The 15,122-nt window shown below is 34.6% G+C and overlaps 6 protein-coding genes across 6 annotated transcripts; 4 read left to right on the top strand and 2 right to left on the bottom strand.

The window, feature by feature from the left end:
• Positions 1-1,610: 1,610 nt before the first annotated feature.
• On the top strand, positions 1,611-3,141 carry PHYBLDRAFT_68752 (hypothetical protein; the record flags this gene model as incomplete). Its single annotated transcript, XM_018442006.1, has 6 exons — positions 1,611-1,737; positions 1,877-1,909; positions 1,974-2,141; positions 2,225-2,697; positions 2,821-3,063; positions 3,097-3,141. 6 exons carry the CDS (start codon positions 1,611-1,613, stop codon positions 3,139-3,141), a joined length of 1,089 nt encoding a protein of 362 aa, XP_018290002.1.
• An 838-nt stretch (positions 3,142-3,979) lies between these two features.
• PHYBLDRAFT_169872 (C2H2-type zinc finger transcription factor) lies at positions 3,980-5,179 on the top strand (the record flags this gene model as incomplete). Its single annotated transcript, XM_018436187.1, has 2 exons — positions 3,980-4,017; positions 4,246-5,179. The coding sequence occupies 2 exons, from the start codon at positions 3,980-3,982 to the stop codon at positions 5,177-5,179; spliced, it is 972 nt and encodes a 323-aa protein (XP_018290001.1).
• A 486-nt stretch (positions 5,180-5,665) lies between these two features.
• On the top strand, positions 5,666-7,195 carry PHYBLDRAFT_169871 (hypothetical protein; the record flags this gene model as incomplete). Its single annotated transcript, XM_018436186.1, has 2 exons — positions 5,666-5,745; positions 5,869-7,195. The coding sequence occupies 2 exons, from the start codon at positions 5,666-5,668 to the stop codon at positions 7,193-7,195; spliced, it is 1,407 nt and encodes a 468-aa protein (XP_018290000.1).
• Positions 7,196-8,018: 823 nt separating this feature from the next.
• On the top strand, positions 8,019-9,044 carry PHYBLDRAFT_68755 (hypothetical protein; the record flags this gene model as incomplete). Its single annotated transcript, XM_018442007.1, has 5 exons — positions 8,019-8,053; positions 8,109-8,473; positions 8,524-8,541; positions 8,677-8,830; positions 8,918-9,044. 5 exons carry the CDS (start codon positions 8,019-8,021, stop codon positions 9,042-9,044), a joined length of 699 nt encoding a protein of 232 aa, XP_018289999.1.
• A 1,644-nt stretch (positions 9,045-10,688) lies between these two features.
• PHYBLDRAFT_68756 (hypothetical protein) lies at positions 10,689-12,307 on the bottom strand (the record flags this gene model as incomplete). The annotated part of the gene is made up of 2 exons (XM_018442008.1): positions 10,689-11,313; positions 12,147-12,307. The coding sequence occupies 2 exons, from the start codon at positions 12,305-12,307 to the stop codon at positions 10,689-10,691; spliced, it is 786 nt and encodes a 261-aa protein (XP_018289998.1).
• Positions 12,308-14,327: 2,020 nt separating this feature from the next.
• Positions 14,328-14,996, bottom strand: PHYBLDRAFT_146942 (hypothetical protein; the record flags this gene model as incomplete). The annotated part of the gene is made up of 2 exons (XM_018431762.1): positions 14,328-14,650; positions 14,783-14,996. The coding sequence occupies 2 exons, from the start codon at positions 14,994-14,996 to the stop codon at positions 14,328-14,330; spliced, it is 537 nt and encodes a 178-aa protein (XP_018289997.1).
• Positions 14,997-15,122: the final 126 nt, after the last annotated feature.

The following is a 15,122-nucleotide window of genomic DNA, read 5'->3' as shown; positions in this document are numbered from 1 at the left end:
AATATTCAAAGACATGCCATTCGTACAAACATTCGTTGATGACATTGTCATTTTTTCAAACAGTTTAGAAGAACATACCAAGCATGTTTGTCAGGCCATAAAAACGTTGACTAATGTTAATCTCATCCTGAATCCAAACAAATGTCATTTTGCACAAAAATCCATGTATTTGCTAGGCTTCTCCATAGACAAAAATGGTAGTCAAATCGATAAACGAAAAATCACCAACGTTATGAAGTGGCCCATACCTAAAACAGGTCATGACATTCAAAGTTTCTTAGAAGTCATTAACTATTTCAGGGATTACATACCAATCGTAGCACATATAACAGCATCTTTGGATGCACTAAGATCTGCTAACAACATAGAAAAAATATAGAATGAAAAACAGCAGAAATGCTTTGAACAACTAAAAGCAATATTGCAAAGCAATCCCATATTGCAGCACCCTGATTTATCACATCCGTTTCTAGTTGCCACTGACGCATCTAACCTAGGAATCCGGGCAGTATTGTATCAAATAATAGATGAACAGAAATGCTATATAGGATTTATGGCACGCGCACTTTCGAAATCAGAGCAAAACTACTCTACGACTAAAAGAGAGTTACTAGCAGTAGTGTTTGCACTGAAAAATTCCATAAGTTTCTCTGGGGAAATCACTTTACCCTATATACGGATCACAAAGCCTTGACCTATATACACACGCAAAAAATTGCAAACTCCATGATGATTCAATGGTTAGATACTATACTGGATTACAGTTTTGATATACTCCATATATCTGGCATTCTCAACAAATTGCCCGACCAACTATCACGCCTTTTCTCCATAGAAAACATGCTGGAGGGGGGTAATGAGACAATTAAGACATCTAAAGAGCACAAAGACCACATACACAATTCAAAATTCAAACACATAGCATACAAAACCAAGACTGAAAAAGAAAAATTATTCAAAGTAACAGTACAAAACATGAATCTCGATTATATGACACTACTGGAAGGTGAACGCAAAAAGATAATCCAAGATGCACATCTATTCGGACACTTTGGTACCAAACATATCGTCGAACTCACCCATAAAAACGGGATGCATTAGACCAATATAATTAAAGATGCCTTAGAATGTGTAAAAGAATGTGCATCATGCCAGAAGTACATTATAGCAAGAAAAGGATACAATCCACTTAGACCCATACATGCGTACATACCAGGAGATCACTGGGCTATAGACTTAGCTGGTTCCTTAACATCTACTGACAATGGAAACGTATACCTGTTTGTCATGGTAGATGTATGCACACGTTTTTGTTTATTAAGAGCCATACCAAATAAACAATCAGACACCATAGTTAAAACTCTAGTACTGGAAAAATAAAAAAAAAATACTATAGCTTTAAGTAACGAGAAAGGTAGTGGAAATGTCAGAGTTTTTTTTCAGCTCAGCCGTTTTTTTATTTAAGTTGGGGGTGTATTTTCAACGTATTCTATTGGTTTAGATAGACAATAAAAAATGCATATTTTTTTGGCTTGCTATAAAATCACATCAAATAAAGTATTTGTAGTACTTGTTTCCTTTTTTATTTTATAATTCAAGCTATATACAATATGTTTCCCTCTACTCAAATCCACACCTTAGACTGTCACTGCATTAAATGTCACAACAGTCATCAGAAATCTTCTTATGCTACAAAGCGTACTGAGGCCCGTCATAATAAGAGAGCTAGAGTTGAAGGTACCAGAATATTTGAGAATAGTATAATATATTCAGTGTTGGTTTTTTGTTTGCTGCGTAATAATCATTTTAATTTTTTATTTTTTATTTTTTATTTTTTATTTATGTTGTTTATTTTTAAACTTTTAATGAAACACAGCCGCAATGAGAAACATGGATGTAGATACTGAGGGTAAGAATTTTTTATTTGAAAGCAGAAAAAAAAACTAATAAACTATTATATTCCATATTTGTAGTAATCCCAACCTCTCGTTCCAATTCTGTGGAAGCAATGGACGGTCAGGCCAACTCACCTTTTTTGGATGCCGCCTCAATGTTTGACAATGACAGAAACGACAATGATTTTGATGACAATGTTGAAGATGAAGTCAATGAGATCGAGATTGAGGACTTCAACAGTGAAGGTCAGTGTGAGATACATAAAGAAAACTAAAAGAAAAAGAGAGTAAAAGAAAAATCGTGTTAATTTTTTTTTAATTTTTTACAGACCCTTTTGCTGCTCCTGATATGCCCAAAAATGAAGTCCATCAATTCATAGCCATCTTTACGGTACTGTTTGCTTCACGTCATGTTGCTGATAAGAGTGCTGCTGTCTTGATTGAGTTTATCAACAATCTGCTGAGAATCTACGACCAAGATTTTCAATTACCAACCAGTCTTGCCAGTTTACAAAAAATGACAGGATTTTCTGCTATTACAAAAGGCATCAAGAAATTTGTGGTGTGCCAAGGCTGTCATACAGTATATCACAATATCGTATCTGCTCTTCCTCGATGTGTTTCCTCAAAACTTGGTGCCAGGTCTGCATGCAACTGTAATTTGATGAAATCCATATCTTCCGGTGCCTTGGTTGCAAAGCGTGAATATGTCTACCAATCCATTAAAAATACATTGAGCGTTTTCTTCTGTCGCCCTAGTTTCGAAGCCAAGATTCGTCAATGGAATAAGGAGTTGAAAATGGTAGATACTCTGTGCAATGTCTATGATGGTGCGATGTGAAAGGAGTTGAAGGACAAGGATGGTGTATCATTTGTGTTGGACCCACACTCACTAATGTTAACACTTAACATTGACTGGTTCCAGCCCTTTGATGGTGTCACTCACTCCTCTGGTGCTATCTATCTGGCCATCAACAACTTGCTCCGTGATGAAAGATTCAAGCCAGAGAATATTATCCTTGTAGGTCTCATGCCTGGTCCAAAGGAGCCAAAAACCAACGAGATCAATAGTTACTTGGAGCCCTTGGTGGATGATTTGAAGCAGCTGTATGTTGGCATGCAGATTCCTACACACGAATTCCCAAATGGTATCAGTGTTCATGCGAACGTCTATATTTTCTGGTATATGGTAAAGTATTAGCTGAAATTGAGGCTTATCAGATTTCTGAAGGTTTATGGGTTTTAAAGCTCCGAATTCAAACTCCGTCCTTTGCTTACACCGCGGCAGATTTTTTGTATAATCTTGTTCCTTAAAAGGATTCTTGTATACAGGGCGAATTTTGCTCATAACAGGAAATTAATTTTTTTGGAGGACTGAAAAGTGGGGGGATGGGGGAACTACTCTTGGCCAATAGATTTCGATTAAAAAATGTACTGCACAATTTCAAAAATGGTTCAAATTTTTAATTTGTTTCAAATAATTTTGGGTTGTAAAAAATTTATTTTTTATTTTCGAAAAAAATTAGGCTAAAAAAAAGCTAGACTGGACCATAAAATCCACAGGCAGTAGCACACCAGTATATCTATACCACTAGAAACACTAGTAGTATAGCTGTTTATACTTATGCCTGTAAATTACGCGATTGGTTTGCTGCAAACTACTATGTCTAACTAATCCAAGAGATCCGGTACCAGAAATGCCAATAAACCCAAAGAGCATAAAGATTTGAATTTCGAGAAAAGCTAAAGCAGAAGAACTAATAATTAGTAATTAAACTTAGTTATATATATTTAACAGAATTTTATCTTTGACTCTATTAAGGTATTTGCAATAAAAGGCAGCCAAATCTCTGCAAGTAAGGAGTAAATAGTTAGTCTTCTGTTGCTTTGTAAGAGGAACATGTAGTTATTATCTCTTTATTGATTTACCAAGATGATGAAAAATTAATTTATAAACTAGAATTGTATGATTAATAAACACAATGACATAAAAAACTTTGATAGCATAAATACCTTTGAGCTTATGGTCCTTAAGCAAAATTCTGCTTCTATAAATACTATAAGCATACTGGAATATCTTACAAATGGAAGCTCATGCAAATAATAAATATTTTGTGGAAAAGTAAAATGAAAAAGAAGACAAAAACACGCGATATTTTCTTAAAAGAAAAGAAGTAAAAAAAATTCTAATTGGTCTGCTGAAATTAAATATCAATCTTTCCACATTTTATAAATTCAATTATTTTCGCAAAGTCATTTTCCCCCCTTTGGTTTTACAATCAATTTACTATTATGCAAAAGAATACAAGACAAAAAATATATAAAATTGTTAAGACTCACCCCCTAAAAGGCAAGGCGAACTTAACTTTAACATCAATTCAGGTGTTTTTACCTGCTCTGAATGCAAAAAAGAGTTCGAAAAGCCTTGGTTACTGAAAAGGCATTCGAAGGTTCACCATATAAGTAATCAAATGGCAACCAATACTGTACTCAACAAACCTGAGCAGGCCGAATTGATAGTTGAGAACACTATTCCAGATGCTAATGCATTTGATTACTCGAGTGACGAAGATGACTCCTCCAGTATCGGGGATGAAGAAGACAACATTGTAGACGAGAAAAACGATATTGTCAATAATTTTTTTGATATTGAAATGAATAGTAATCCAGTTTTCAACGCGTTTTCTGACATGTTTTCTTCTGCTGCTGCTGCTGATGAGGTATCAATGACCAATGATGACTCTGAGAACCCAGAAGAAGTCTTTGAGACAATTGGTGCTGTAAATGACCCTACAAGCTGTTATCCTTTTCGCAATCTTCAAACCATGATTCTTTTTGCTTTTATCGATGGGGATAATGACATGATCTCCCAGCAAATGTTGAAGAAGATACTGCTTGCGATGAATTTGATCATTAAGATCCAGCAAGAAACTCCCTTAGGAAGAACATTTAAGTTACCTCGTTTGGATGCTCTTTTAAATTATCAGGCAAGAAAGAAGTCCAAGATGCCTGTCTTTCCTTCACAAAGAATATCAGTACCTGGATCAAACGGGAACGCATTCGTCCACATTAACCTTCCGTCTGACCACTTGAGATTTCTTATGGCAAACCCAAAGAAATCCAAGTTGATCTCGTCCATGCCCAATCATACCCCAAACCAATCGATCTGTTTGGAACAAGGTGAAAAGTGGAGAACCCACCATCTCTTTCAGCAGCCTATGCACACTGTAAATGGTATAGATGTCTGGTTTGGAAACATCATTTACTTGAAGACAAACGATTGAAGCATCTGCTTTTTGGTTGAATCGTTCCACACGGCAAATAAAAACATTTTTGTAAGAGGGTATCTGGTCAGAGCGATTTTGATTGTATGCTATGGCGTTGAGGTTGCTGTTACCAATCTTAGAGTAGAGCAGATCTCTCACGTTGACACCACTCCTGTTGAAAGAGATCACTACTACAGTATCTCAAGTAGCCTTACCAGAGTGAGTCCTGCTCATGACTTTCTTCTTTTTGGAGTTCATCCAATGAAGAAGTCTATGATTCTTTCTGTTTTGCTCAGTAATGTAGATCGTGATGCAGTATTTTACAAAGTTAGGATTGTTTCAATCATTCTTTTTACAGATGACACTTCCGGCAATCGTTCAAAGCAGTACAATTCATTTGAAAGCTAGTTAATGAGATGTGCTGCCTTGCCTTTTAAGGATCGAAATTCGATAACAAACATCCAGTTTCTTTCTACAATCCCTAAGAAAGATAGTGCAAATGGTATGTCTCTTCTGCCAGCAATCGTTAATGACTTTAAGAAGCTCGAGAAAGGTGTAAAAATGTTCTCCGCTGAAGACAATGAGTATGTTCTGGTTGTTGCTCCCATTCTTTGGATTGAGGCTGACACACCATGTCATTTGGAACTTTGCGGATTGCTTGGGCCGGCCACCACATTTCCTTGCAAATAATACTACATCAAACTTAGACATGCAAAAGACTTTGTGAAGGACTTGTCTTACTTCTGTGAGTGCCATGAGAGACGAACTCGAGAGCACTATGTTCTTGCAAACTCGTCACCTGGCAGAGACACTGAGATCCCAAATGCTCCAAAAATTGGAATGAACACGCCTGCAAATGAGATAAGCTTTAGAGATCATTCGACTGGCCACTTATTAGAATTGCAGTCGTTTGATCCAGAAAAGAATACACCAGTGGAAATCCTCCACACAATACTTCTTGGTGTTGCAAAGTATATAGTGATTGACTTGGTTAAGGTTGTGCTTAAGAATGACACAGCCACAATAGCAAGACTTTCAGAATTCTTGACAGATTATACGCGATCAACTGGTCTATCAAGAAAGTTCACCCAAAACTTGAGACATAGTAGTTCATTTTTCAGTAGAGATTTCAAGGTTCTGCTTCAAATACTTCCTGTAATTCTGATTACAGAATTCTCTGGAAATCATGAGCTAGACCTTGTAATATCATGCTTTGTTGAACTTGGCCAATTGTGTTCTCTGTTATTCGTTTGTCAGGTGACATCAGACTTTGATAACTATATTATCAGAGTAGATAATACAGTGAAGCGCTTGATCAGAGCATTGTTTGACTACAATAAAGAAACCAAGAACGAGCTCCACAAGGCATATTGCACCAAGCTGAAAGTTCATTACTTGACACATCTCAAGAAAGATATAATTTGTTTTGGCCCAGCCCTCAATTATGAAACAGAAAAGGGCAAACAGTTCAATAAGCACATTTGCAAACATCTGTTTCATACAAATCACCAAAACACTTCCAGAGATATTTGCCTAAAGTTTGCAAAGCAGGTAACATTGCAACATGTAATTGATGGCGGGTCATGGATTAATAGCTCTGGCAACCAAGAGAAGTCTGGAACTAGAATAGAGAGGTTCATTAAGGACAACAATGAATCTTTGTTCTATTACACCTTCTTTGGTGGCTCGAGAGAGCTAAAGGACAACAACGACACTGGAGATATTGAAGATGACGCCGTCCAAAACAACAGTTTTGGCGCGTTTGTTTTTAAAGATTATTCAATCTCTCGCCCTTGTATAGGACTTGTCTCAGGCTCTGTTGTTAAGTTTCTTAGCATTGTTCCTTGTACGGATAATGACAGAAACAATAACTATGCCAAGGCTGTAATGACAGATGAGCATTCTGATGTTGCTAACATGAATCTCATTTGTAAGTTAGATTTGCACATTTTCCGCAACCTATTTTACATTGTAAATTTGAGCAAGTTCGGTTCCTACTGGTTCATTTTCAATAATATTCTTTTTGATGAATAAAATGATGCTACTTCTTTATTATTATTATAATTATTATTTGAACCTTCTGTTTTCTTCTCAACATCAATTTTTTTGCGTAATTTCTGTGAAGTCATTTTTTGGTTACTCAAACCAACCCCCAACTTTCCTTAATAAATCCTTTGTCTCACTTAAACACTTTCTGACTTCCCTAACAGTTTTTTTTCTTACTTTAAAAGCCCACAAGTAGTACTGAACTTAATTTTATCCTTTATTCAGATGAAAAAAATTGAGTACAAAAACAAATTACAATATTTTGGCCTCTAAGCCAATCATATTACTTAGGTGCCAATTTTCACCCAAAATGATAACAAAAATCTCTGGTGGTGTACAGTGTCATAAAGCAATCTGTAGATCACCAGTTCAATTCCCACAAAAGACATATAAATATTTAGTAAAATATAACATATTTAAATCATTATTATTAATTATTTTAAAGTGTGTTTTCTGTATCAATTTGTGACGTCTTGTGACGTGCATATACTTAAAACAATGCCGTAAATGTAAGCTATATATATTCAGTTTGAGCGTCACATAACGTCACAAATTGATAAAGAAAATATAATTAGAAAATTTATAATATCTATTTTAAGTGTTATAATCTTATAAATAATATAGTTTGTGTGGCTTAGTCACGTGCCACATCACAGAAAAGTTTTTTGACGGCTTTTATTTTGTTTAAATATTATGTTCATTTGTTTTTTTTTGCTTTCTTTTCTTTTATTTCTACTTTATTTATTTTGAAATGAATAATTAATCTTTTTTATCAGTTCGTCTATTATCTATTCCTCCTTTGAGCTATGTTATGGCATCAACATATACATCTGAAGTTGCAAAACAGTAAGTAAAAAAGCTATTTTTAATTATTATATATTAATATTTAATATATATAAAGATATTTGATTGCACAGGGTGCTTTATATCCACGAAATCATATTATTTTTACTTGTTCTGGTGGCAGTTCTATGGACTATATATTTGAAAAAGACAGAGGCTACAGTTACAGATGCAGTGGAGTAAATAACATGGGAGCAACATGTTGTAAAAGAGAAAGAAAATCTAAAAGATTGGATTCTTTCTTTGCACAAATACATTTTTCCTATGATATTGTTATGCAAGGAATATATTACTGGTTAAACTGGATTTCTAGAATGACAATGGGAGTTATGCTTGGTGTTTCTCCAGAAACTATAAGACATCTCATTGCTAGTATTTACCAATTGATTCAAATGGATTTAACAAACAATAATATGAGAATTGGTAAGTTTATAAGAGTTAATTATATATAGATATATTAAATATTTTTATAGGAGGTATTGATGACAATGGTCAATCCATTATTGTTGAAATTAATGAAAGCAAATTTGGAAAGAAGAAATATCACCAAGGACATTGAGTAGAAGGTGTTTGGGTTCTGGGGGGTATTGAGAAAACAGCAGAACAAAAAACATTTTTGCTGACAGTTCCTCAGAGAGATACTGCAACTCTCCTTCAAGTGTTAAAGCAGTATGTAAAACCCAATAGCATTATTCACACAGATTGCTGGGCTGCATATGGGGGATTGGCATCAGTTGTTGATATGAACTATACTCATAGAACAGTCAATCACAATGTTGAGTATGTTACATCTGATGGTATTCATACTAATACTATAGAAGGTAAAATACTATAAAAGATAAAATTATTTTATTAACTTTTATTACATAGGTCTGTGGAATGGAATAAAAATGAACTGCAAGGCCAGATTGCAAACAAAACAAATGGTGCCATAGATGTTGATGGAATTCATATGGAAAAAAATATGAGAACAGATTGTGACAAGGAATGCTAAAAACGTTAGCTGAGATTTCTTTTGGAAGCATTGCTGACAACCCAATATATACAAATTATGAATATTTAGAAGATGATGAAGATGAAGAATATACTGATTCTATAATTGTTTAATAAAAAATATAAGAAATTTGGATTTAAATTAATTTGTTTTAATAATATTAAAACAATAATATAAAAACAAAACATAAATACATTTTAATTCAAATATATCAAAAGAATAACATCATTTAACATCTAATAATAGATATAAGATAAGATTTATATCTTAAAAAAAATCAAATAAAAAATACAGAGAGTGTAAAATACATCCAGCTAGAATCGAATCAGAGTCTCCATGTCAGTGAACCATAACTGTAACAAGTGGACCACGAGCATATGTAATCAAAAAACATTTATTATATAAAATTCATTGCCCCTAATTTAAAAGCATATTTGTTACCTTTCTTACATAAACTTTGAAACTGCATTATCTTCACAACAAAAAACAGTACCAAAATTTGACGACTATTGATTAATATCTACGAAATTCAAACTATCCAAATCCGGTTTTGCCATTATTATAGAACAAATATTCGCAGAGTAATTTAAAAAACAAGATATTAAAACACAGATATATAGAACACAAAAAATGATTGGTTTTTAGCTTAAGAACATTTATCTGATTTTGAAAACTTATAGAGATATTATCCATATCAGTAGTTTAAATCTGGCTTTAAAAACCCCATAAACCTTCATTTAACTGAGACTGGCTGTATTACGTTTGTACTTATGACAGAAGGTGGAGAGAAGTAGAGAGATTGGTTTGCATGCATTTTAAGCAAATACATATGCTTACAAGATTTATATCTTTGCTGATAATCAAAGCAGGTACAGGAAATAATCAAGTTTGGCTCTGCAACCTGAACAACATATGCTATATTTTCATTTACAAACGACCAAACTTGCCAATTTACATCTTCTGCAGTACCAGGAGCAACAATCATTATTTCTCTGTCATCATCATCGACTTCTTCAGCTTCCATCTCAAATATTCTTTGCTGTCTAGTAAAAGAAGGGGATCTATATGGACATGCAAGAAAAATTAGGGTCGGACATGCAAAAAAAGACCAAAAGAGAGAATTAAACGTGATGTCACTTGTAATTGGCCTTTGGGAGTGTTACTGACAAATTGAGCACTGATAAGACATGCAAAAGCAACCAAATTGAAGAATTAAACGTGACGTCACCTATAATTGACTTTTGGAAGTGTTACCAACAAATTGGACACTGATAAGACATGCAAAAGTGAGCAAATTGAAGAACTAGACGTGACATCACATATAATTAGTTTTGCATGTTACACACATTTTTTTGGGGGGTCAGCCTTGATATTTGTTAAATGTTTCAAAATTAATGTTGATTGTAAAAATATAAAAAATGATAATGAGATAGATATAAAGATAAAAATGGAAGATTGTAAAGAAGATAAATATAGAAATATAGATAAATAGAAAGATAATAATAAATTGAATAGAAACAGAAGGGAATATTGATAATAGAGATAAATATAGAATCTAAAAAGTAAAAAAAAATCTAAAAAAGATATATACAAAAAGTTAGTATAATTCAAGATAATTCTAGTTTAAAAGCCATACCTTGATTGTTAGTACATCAAAGAATAATCTTCAAGGCCATGTTTTTGAATTATTCTTTTATGAAAGGGGTTGATTTTTGGCCAGCAGAAATTTCGAGTGTTTTTGCACTTGGCAAGAAGAAAGTGGTTTACATCTAAGATAATAATTATTGGTTCCACTTTTTCTGGCAAGGTAGCAAATGGAACAAAAAGACAGTCGCCTGTTTCAATTGGAGAATTCCAATATACAGCCACTGCTCTGCTAAATGTATTGGCTACAAGTTGAGGATGGTCGATTGTACCAAACCAATGTTGCTGGGGGAGAGGTGAGTGCTTGTCTTGGAGACTGCGAATTAGTGGGTTATTGGATGCAGGCATATTGCCATGCTCCATTCTTCCGTGGTAGTAGTTGTTTTGGTGCTTTAAAAATGTTTCTAGCATTTTGTCTTTTACTTTTGACCACTCCTCCTGGTCCTGGTACACTTCCATTGCTATCACCCTGTACCCACAATTTCCGTCTGCTTCAGGAGAAAAGATTGTTGATATATGTTTTGGTGCGATTGTGAGATTTGTTAGTAATGTGGAATCGCATGGTGACCCAAGGTTGATAATATTTTTTATGGCTTTTTGCTCTTTAGCTGAGGATATTTTTTGCCTAGAAAACAAAGCAAAGATTTAGTAAATTAAATCTAAACAATATTAAAATCTTACTTTTTTTGTTCTTTTTCTATTTTAATTTTTTTTGTGATTTTTTCTTTTTCAGTATTGATGCAATGCTCTAATGCAATCATCTTGCGCTTGGTATTTTTTGGTCGGCCTTTAATGGCTTCGACTACTGTTGGGCCCTTAAGGTTTTTGAGTTTCTGTGTGTCAATTTGTTTCAAAGTTTTTTCTATCAATTGGTATATATTGATTTGTTCTTGTTCGCTCTGAGCATTGGCGAAATGTTTGCAAATAAGCTCAAGAGCATAGTTGAATTCTGAGGTTATTGGTTTGATATTGTTGATGTTTGGGGGTACTGGGGTTGCATTTTGGATAGTTAAATGATCTACATAATAAAATGTTATATGAGAAAATCGTCACGTAATTATTGCTATTATTATATATATTACTTTCTCCTTCTAGATAGTTTTTTTTCCAGCATCTTGGGATGCAGGAGATTGGGATGGTATCGAATTTGGCAAGTGTGTGGTAACAAGGAAGCAGGTAGTTGTATTGTATGAGGCATTTGCACTCTTTGGCTAGTTTTTTGGGTATAATGGATTTGGATAATTCTAATTTGATTTGATCCATTGCAAATCTACAGACTTTAAGATGGATGTCATTTAGTCTGGCAGCATTGACTTTATCGAACACAATTTTTGTTCCTTCTCCAAGGCTTTCCACCATTAGCCAATGCTTGCGATCTGCAACCTGTACAATTTATAAATATATTATAACCAATAAATGCATAAAATAGTATAGAATAAACTTACCAACTCGTCATACCACTTTTTTACTTTAAGGGTAACTGTCTTCAGTTTACCCGAGGAAGTACCAAGAGAATGCTTGAGAGAAGAATGGGCACTTTCTTCACGGTTCAATGTGCAATTGCCAAAATGGGCATGTTTGTAAACATACATGTTCACCCAGTTTTCCTTGTCTTTCATTTTTCTGATAAAGTATATTAAAAAAAAACACGATTTTTTATAGTTAAATACTGTTTACATCAAATTTAAAAAATTTATATGTACTTCTCAAGAAAAGCACTAGCAGCTTTTCCTTGGTCTTTGCAATTTTCCTTTGCAAATTCAAGGTATCCATTTGTTTCATTTTTTACTTCTTGATGTGTAATACATTTTAAAGCAATTCGGTCAAGGAATTCTGACAGCTTATCCAACAGGTCTCTCTTTTCGCTACTCTCGTCTCTCTTCATCATCGGAAGCAATTGCTTTTTAAAGTTGTCTTTGATATGCTTATAGCACAACAACTGCTTCGACTCAGGAAAGACTCAAGTAATAGCATTTCTCAATGCTTTTTTATTGTCCGTGATGAAAACATCTGGGAGAAGTGTTGTTTGTTTGTCGTTGCTGCTGTTGCTGTTGTTGTTGTTGCTGTTGTTGTTGTTGTTGTTGTTGTCATCAGGCCAGACTGCATCGCAGAGACAGCTAAGCACCCAGAGATAATTTTCTTCTGTCTCATGCTCTACCCAAGCACCAGCAATTGGATACGTCTTTAAAGTGGTACAAGGGTTTCCACTCACATTGCTAGTACCAACAATGTTGACATAAGTCATTCGATGACTATTTGTCTTATATGTGGCATCAATAATGACAGTCTCAGGCATTCTTCGTGCCTCATTGATCGCATCCTGATGCACAAAGAAGACCATATTCACTTGATTGTCTTCTGTATTACCGACAGAATACCTGACATGGAAGTCAAGATCTTGCAGAGTGGTGATAAAGTCAAACATCTCCTTTCCTTTTTCCGATTTTCCAAAATGTTGCTTTATATTAGCAATGTCATGGCGAACAATGTTTGTATATCCATTTATCTTCAAACTGTTGAAGATGGTGGATATATCGTCATTGTTCTCCAGATGCTTAACCACAAGCGTCATTGCCTCAGGTGAGAGCTTGCGGTGCATAGCATATGCTCTGCGGTCTTCTTCGATGAGGTGATTATGCTCTGCCTCACAGAAGTGCACAGTGAGCTTTCCGCCCTTCTTGGTGTTGGCATACATGAAGCAAGGGCAGCCATGCTTCTGCGTGTCTTTTTCGCGCTTTCTCTCCCATCCAGGAAGAGTTTCACCCATAACTGATGTTTTGGAAGCAACCTTCTTGGCTTTTCTGGTATCTCTATATTTGCCAGAGTGCTTGCAAATCAATTTGATGCGAGAGCTTGATGCATATTCAGTAGTGAGAGCAATGTTATGCTTGACACCATATGCTTTGGCAGCTTCTCAAACAGCTACGACTGAAGAGAATTCTCTTCCAACAAGAAAAATTGAGTTGAACTCAGTCAAGGCAGCATTGTACTTCTTCGACGTCTTGCTAACAATGACAAAGTCGTTGGTGTTGTTGATGTTGTTAATGTTGCTCATGTTAAATGTCAAAAAAAATTATGCGCTGATGTTGTAGTAAAAAAGGGCAGTGATTTAATTGGCAATCTGGAGGGTAATTTATCTGATCCCCCCAAAAAAAAATGCGTGTAACATGCAAAACTAATTATATGTGATGTCACGTCTAATTCTTCAATTTGCTCACTTTTGCTTGTCTTATCAGTGCTCAATTTGTTGGTAACACTCCCAAAAGTCAATTATAGGTGACGTCACGTTTAATTCTTCAATTTGGTTGCTTTTGCATGTCTTATCAGTGCTCAATTTGTCAGTAACACTCCCAAAGGCCAATTACAAGTGATGTCACGTTTAATTCTCCCTTTTGGTCTTTTTTTGCATGTCCGACCCTAATTTTTCTTGCATGTCTATATCATTGCCCTAAAAGAACTCATTGGATCATTGTTTGACATGACGCGTTCATATTCTTGGGTGAAATAATACTCAACATCATATACTAAAACAAAAACAAGCTTATCAAGTCTCTTGTTTCTAGATCTTTTCATGAAAACTGTTTTTAATTGATTGTGCCAGGACTCAATATAGCTATTTGTGAGCATATGAGAGAATTGTCATTCATGGTATGCTCTACTCCAGATCTTAAACTTTGCTTCTGTGCACCAGTTTCTCTCAAAGTAATCCAAGAAGCTTTCTTGGTCGTCAAAGTCTTCTTTAAACTGTACAATTTTATGATGAAATTTGTCTATGTCTTCTTTATAAATGATGTCTTGCAGAGACTTTATCATCATACCATGTACAATTCGTGTCTCTGATAGTAAGGATTCAGGAATTTTCACACTGTCAGATAACTTTTGGTTCCATGCTTGGGTTACATGAAAGATGCAAAATTGAATGGATGTTGCAGGAAAAGTTGTCAGAATGTCATCAACTTCTGCTGCACAACAATCAATAGTAAATTGCTTTAGGTCAACAAGCAAAGAAGATCTCTTTAAGAACTGCAGCCACTGCACAATGGGGCTTACATCTCAATCATTGGTTACCATAAAGGCAACAAGCTATCCTCTACCAATATCTTCATCACACACCAAAAGAGTATAAAGAATCTCATTCACGTTGCTAGAGATTGCATGAGTAGCATCCAAACAGAAACAAGTTGTGGTTTTCATTTTTTCTTGCTGAACGGGTGACATAAAATCATATGCAAAGGCTGATGGATCTGGAGAATATGAAGTGCTTGCCTTAAAGATGTTGAAGTTTAAGGCAGGAAGTTTGTTTTTCATCCAGATTAAAAAAGAAGTCATTTGGTCTTTGTCAAAATGATACAGCTTTTTATTGATCTATTACAGAAATATATTAAAGTAAATGCTATAAGATATATTATTTTTAAAGCTTACTTTGTTCATCAA

The sequence above is a fragment of the Phycomyces blakesleeanus genome (genome assembly GCF_001638985.1).
Source record: "Phycomyces blakesleeanus NRRL 1555(-) unplaced genomic scaffold PHYBLscaffold_14, whole genome shotgun sequence".
Taxonomy (NCBI): domain Eukaryota; kingdom Fungi; phylum Mucoromycota; class Mucoromycetes; order Mucorales; family Phycomycetaceae; genus Phycomyces; species Phycomyces blakesleeanus.
Note: the sequence above shows the minus strand (reverse complement) of the source record. Positions and strands in the feature narration are given on the sequence as shown.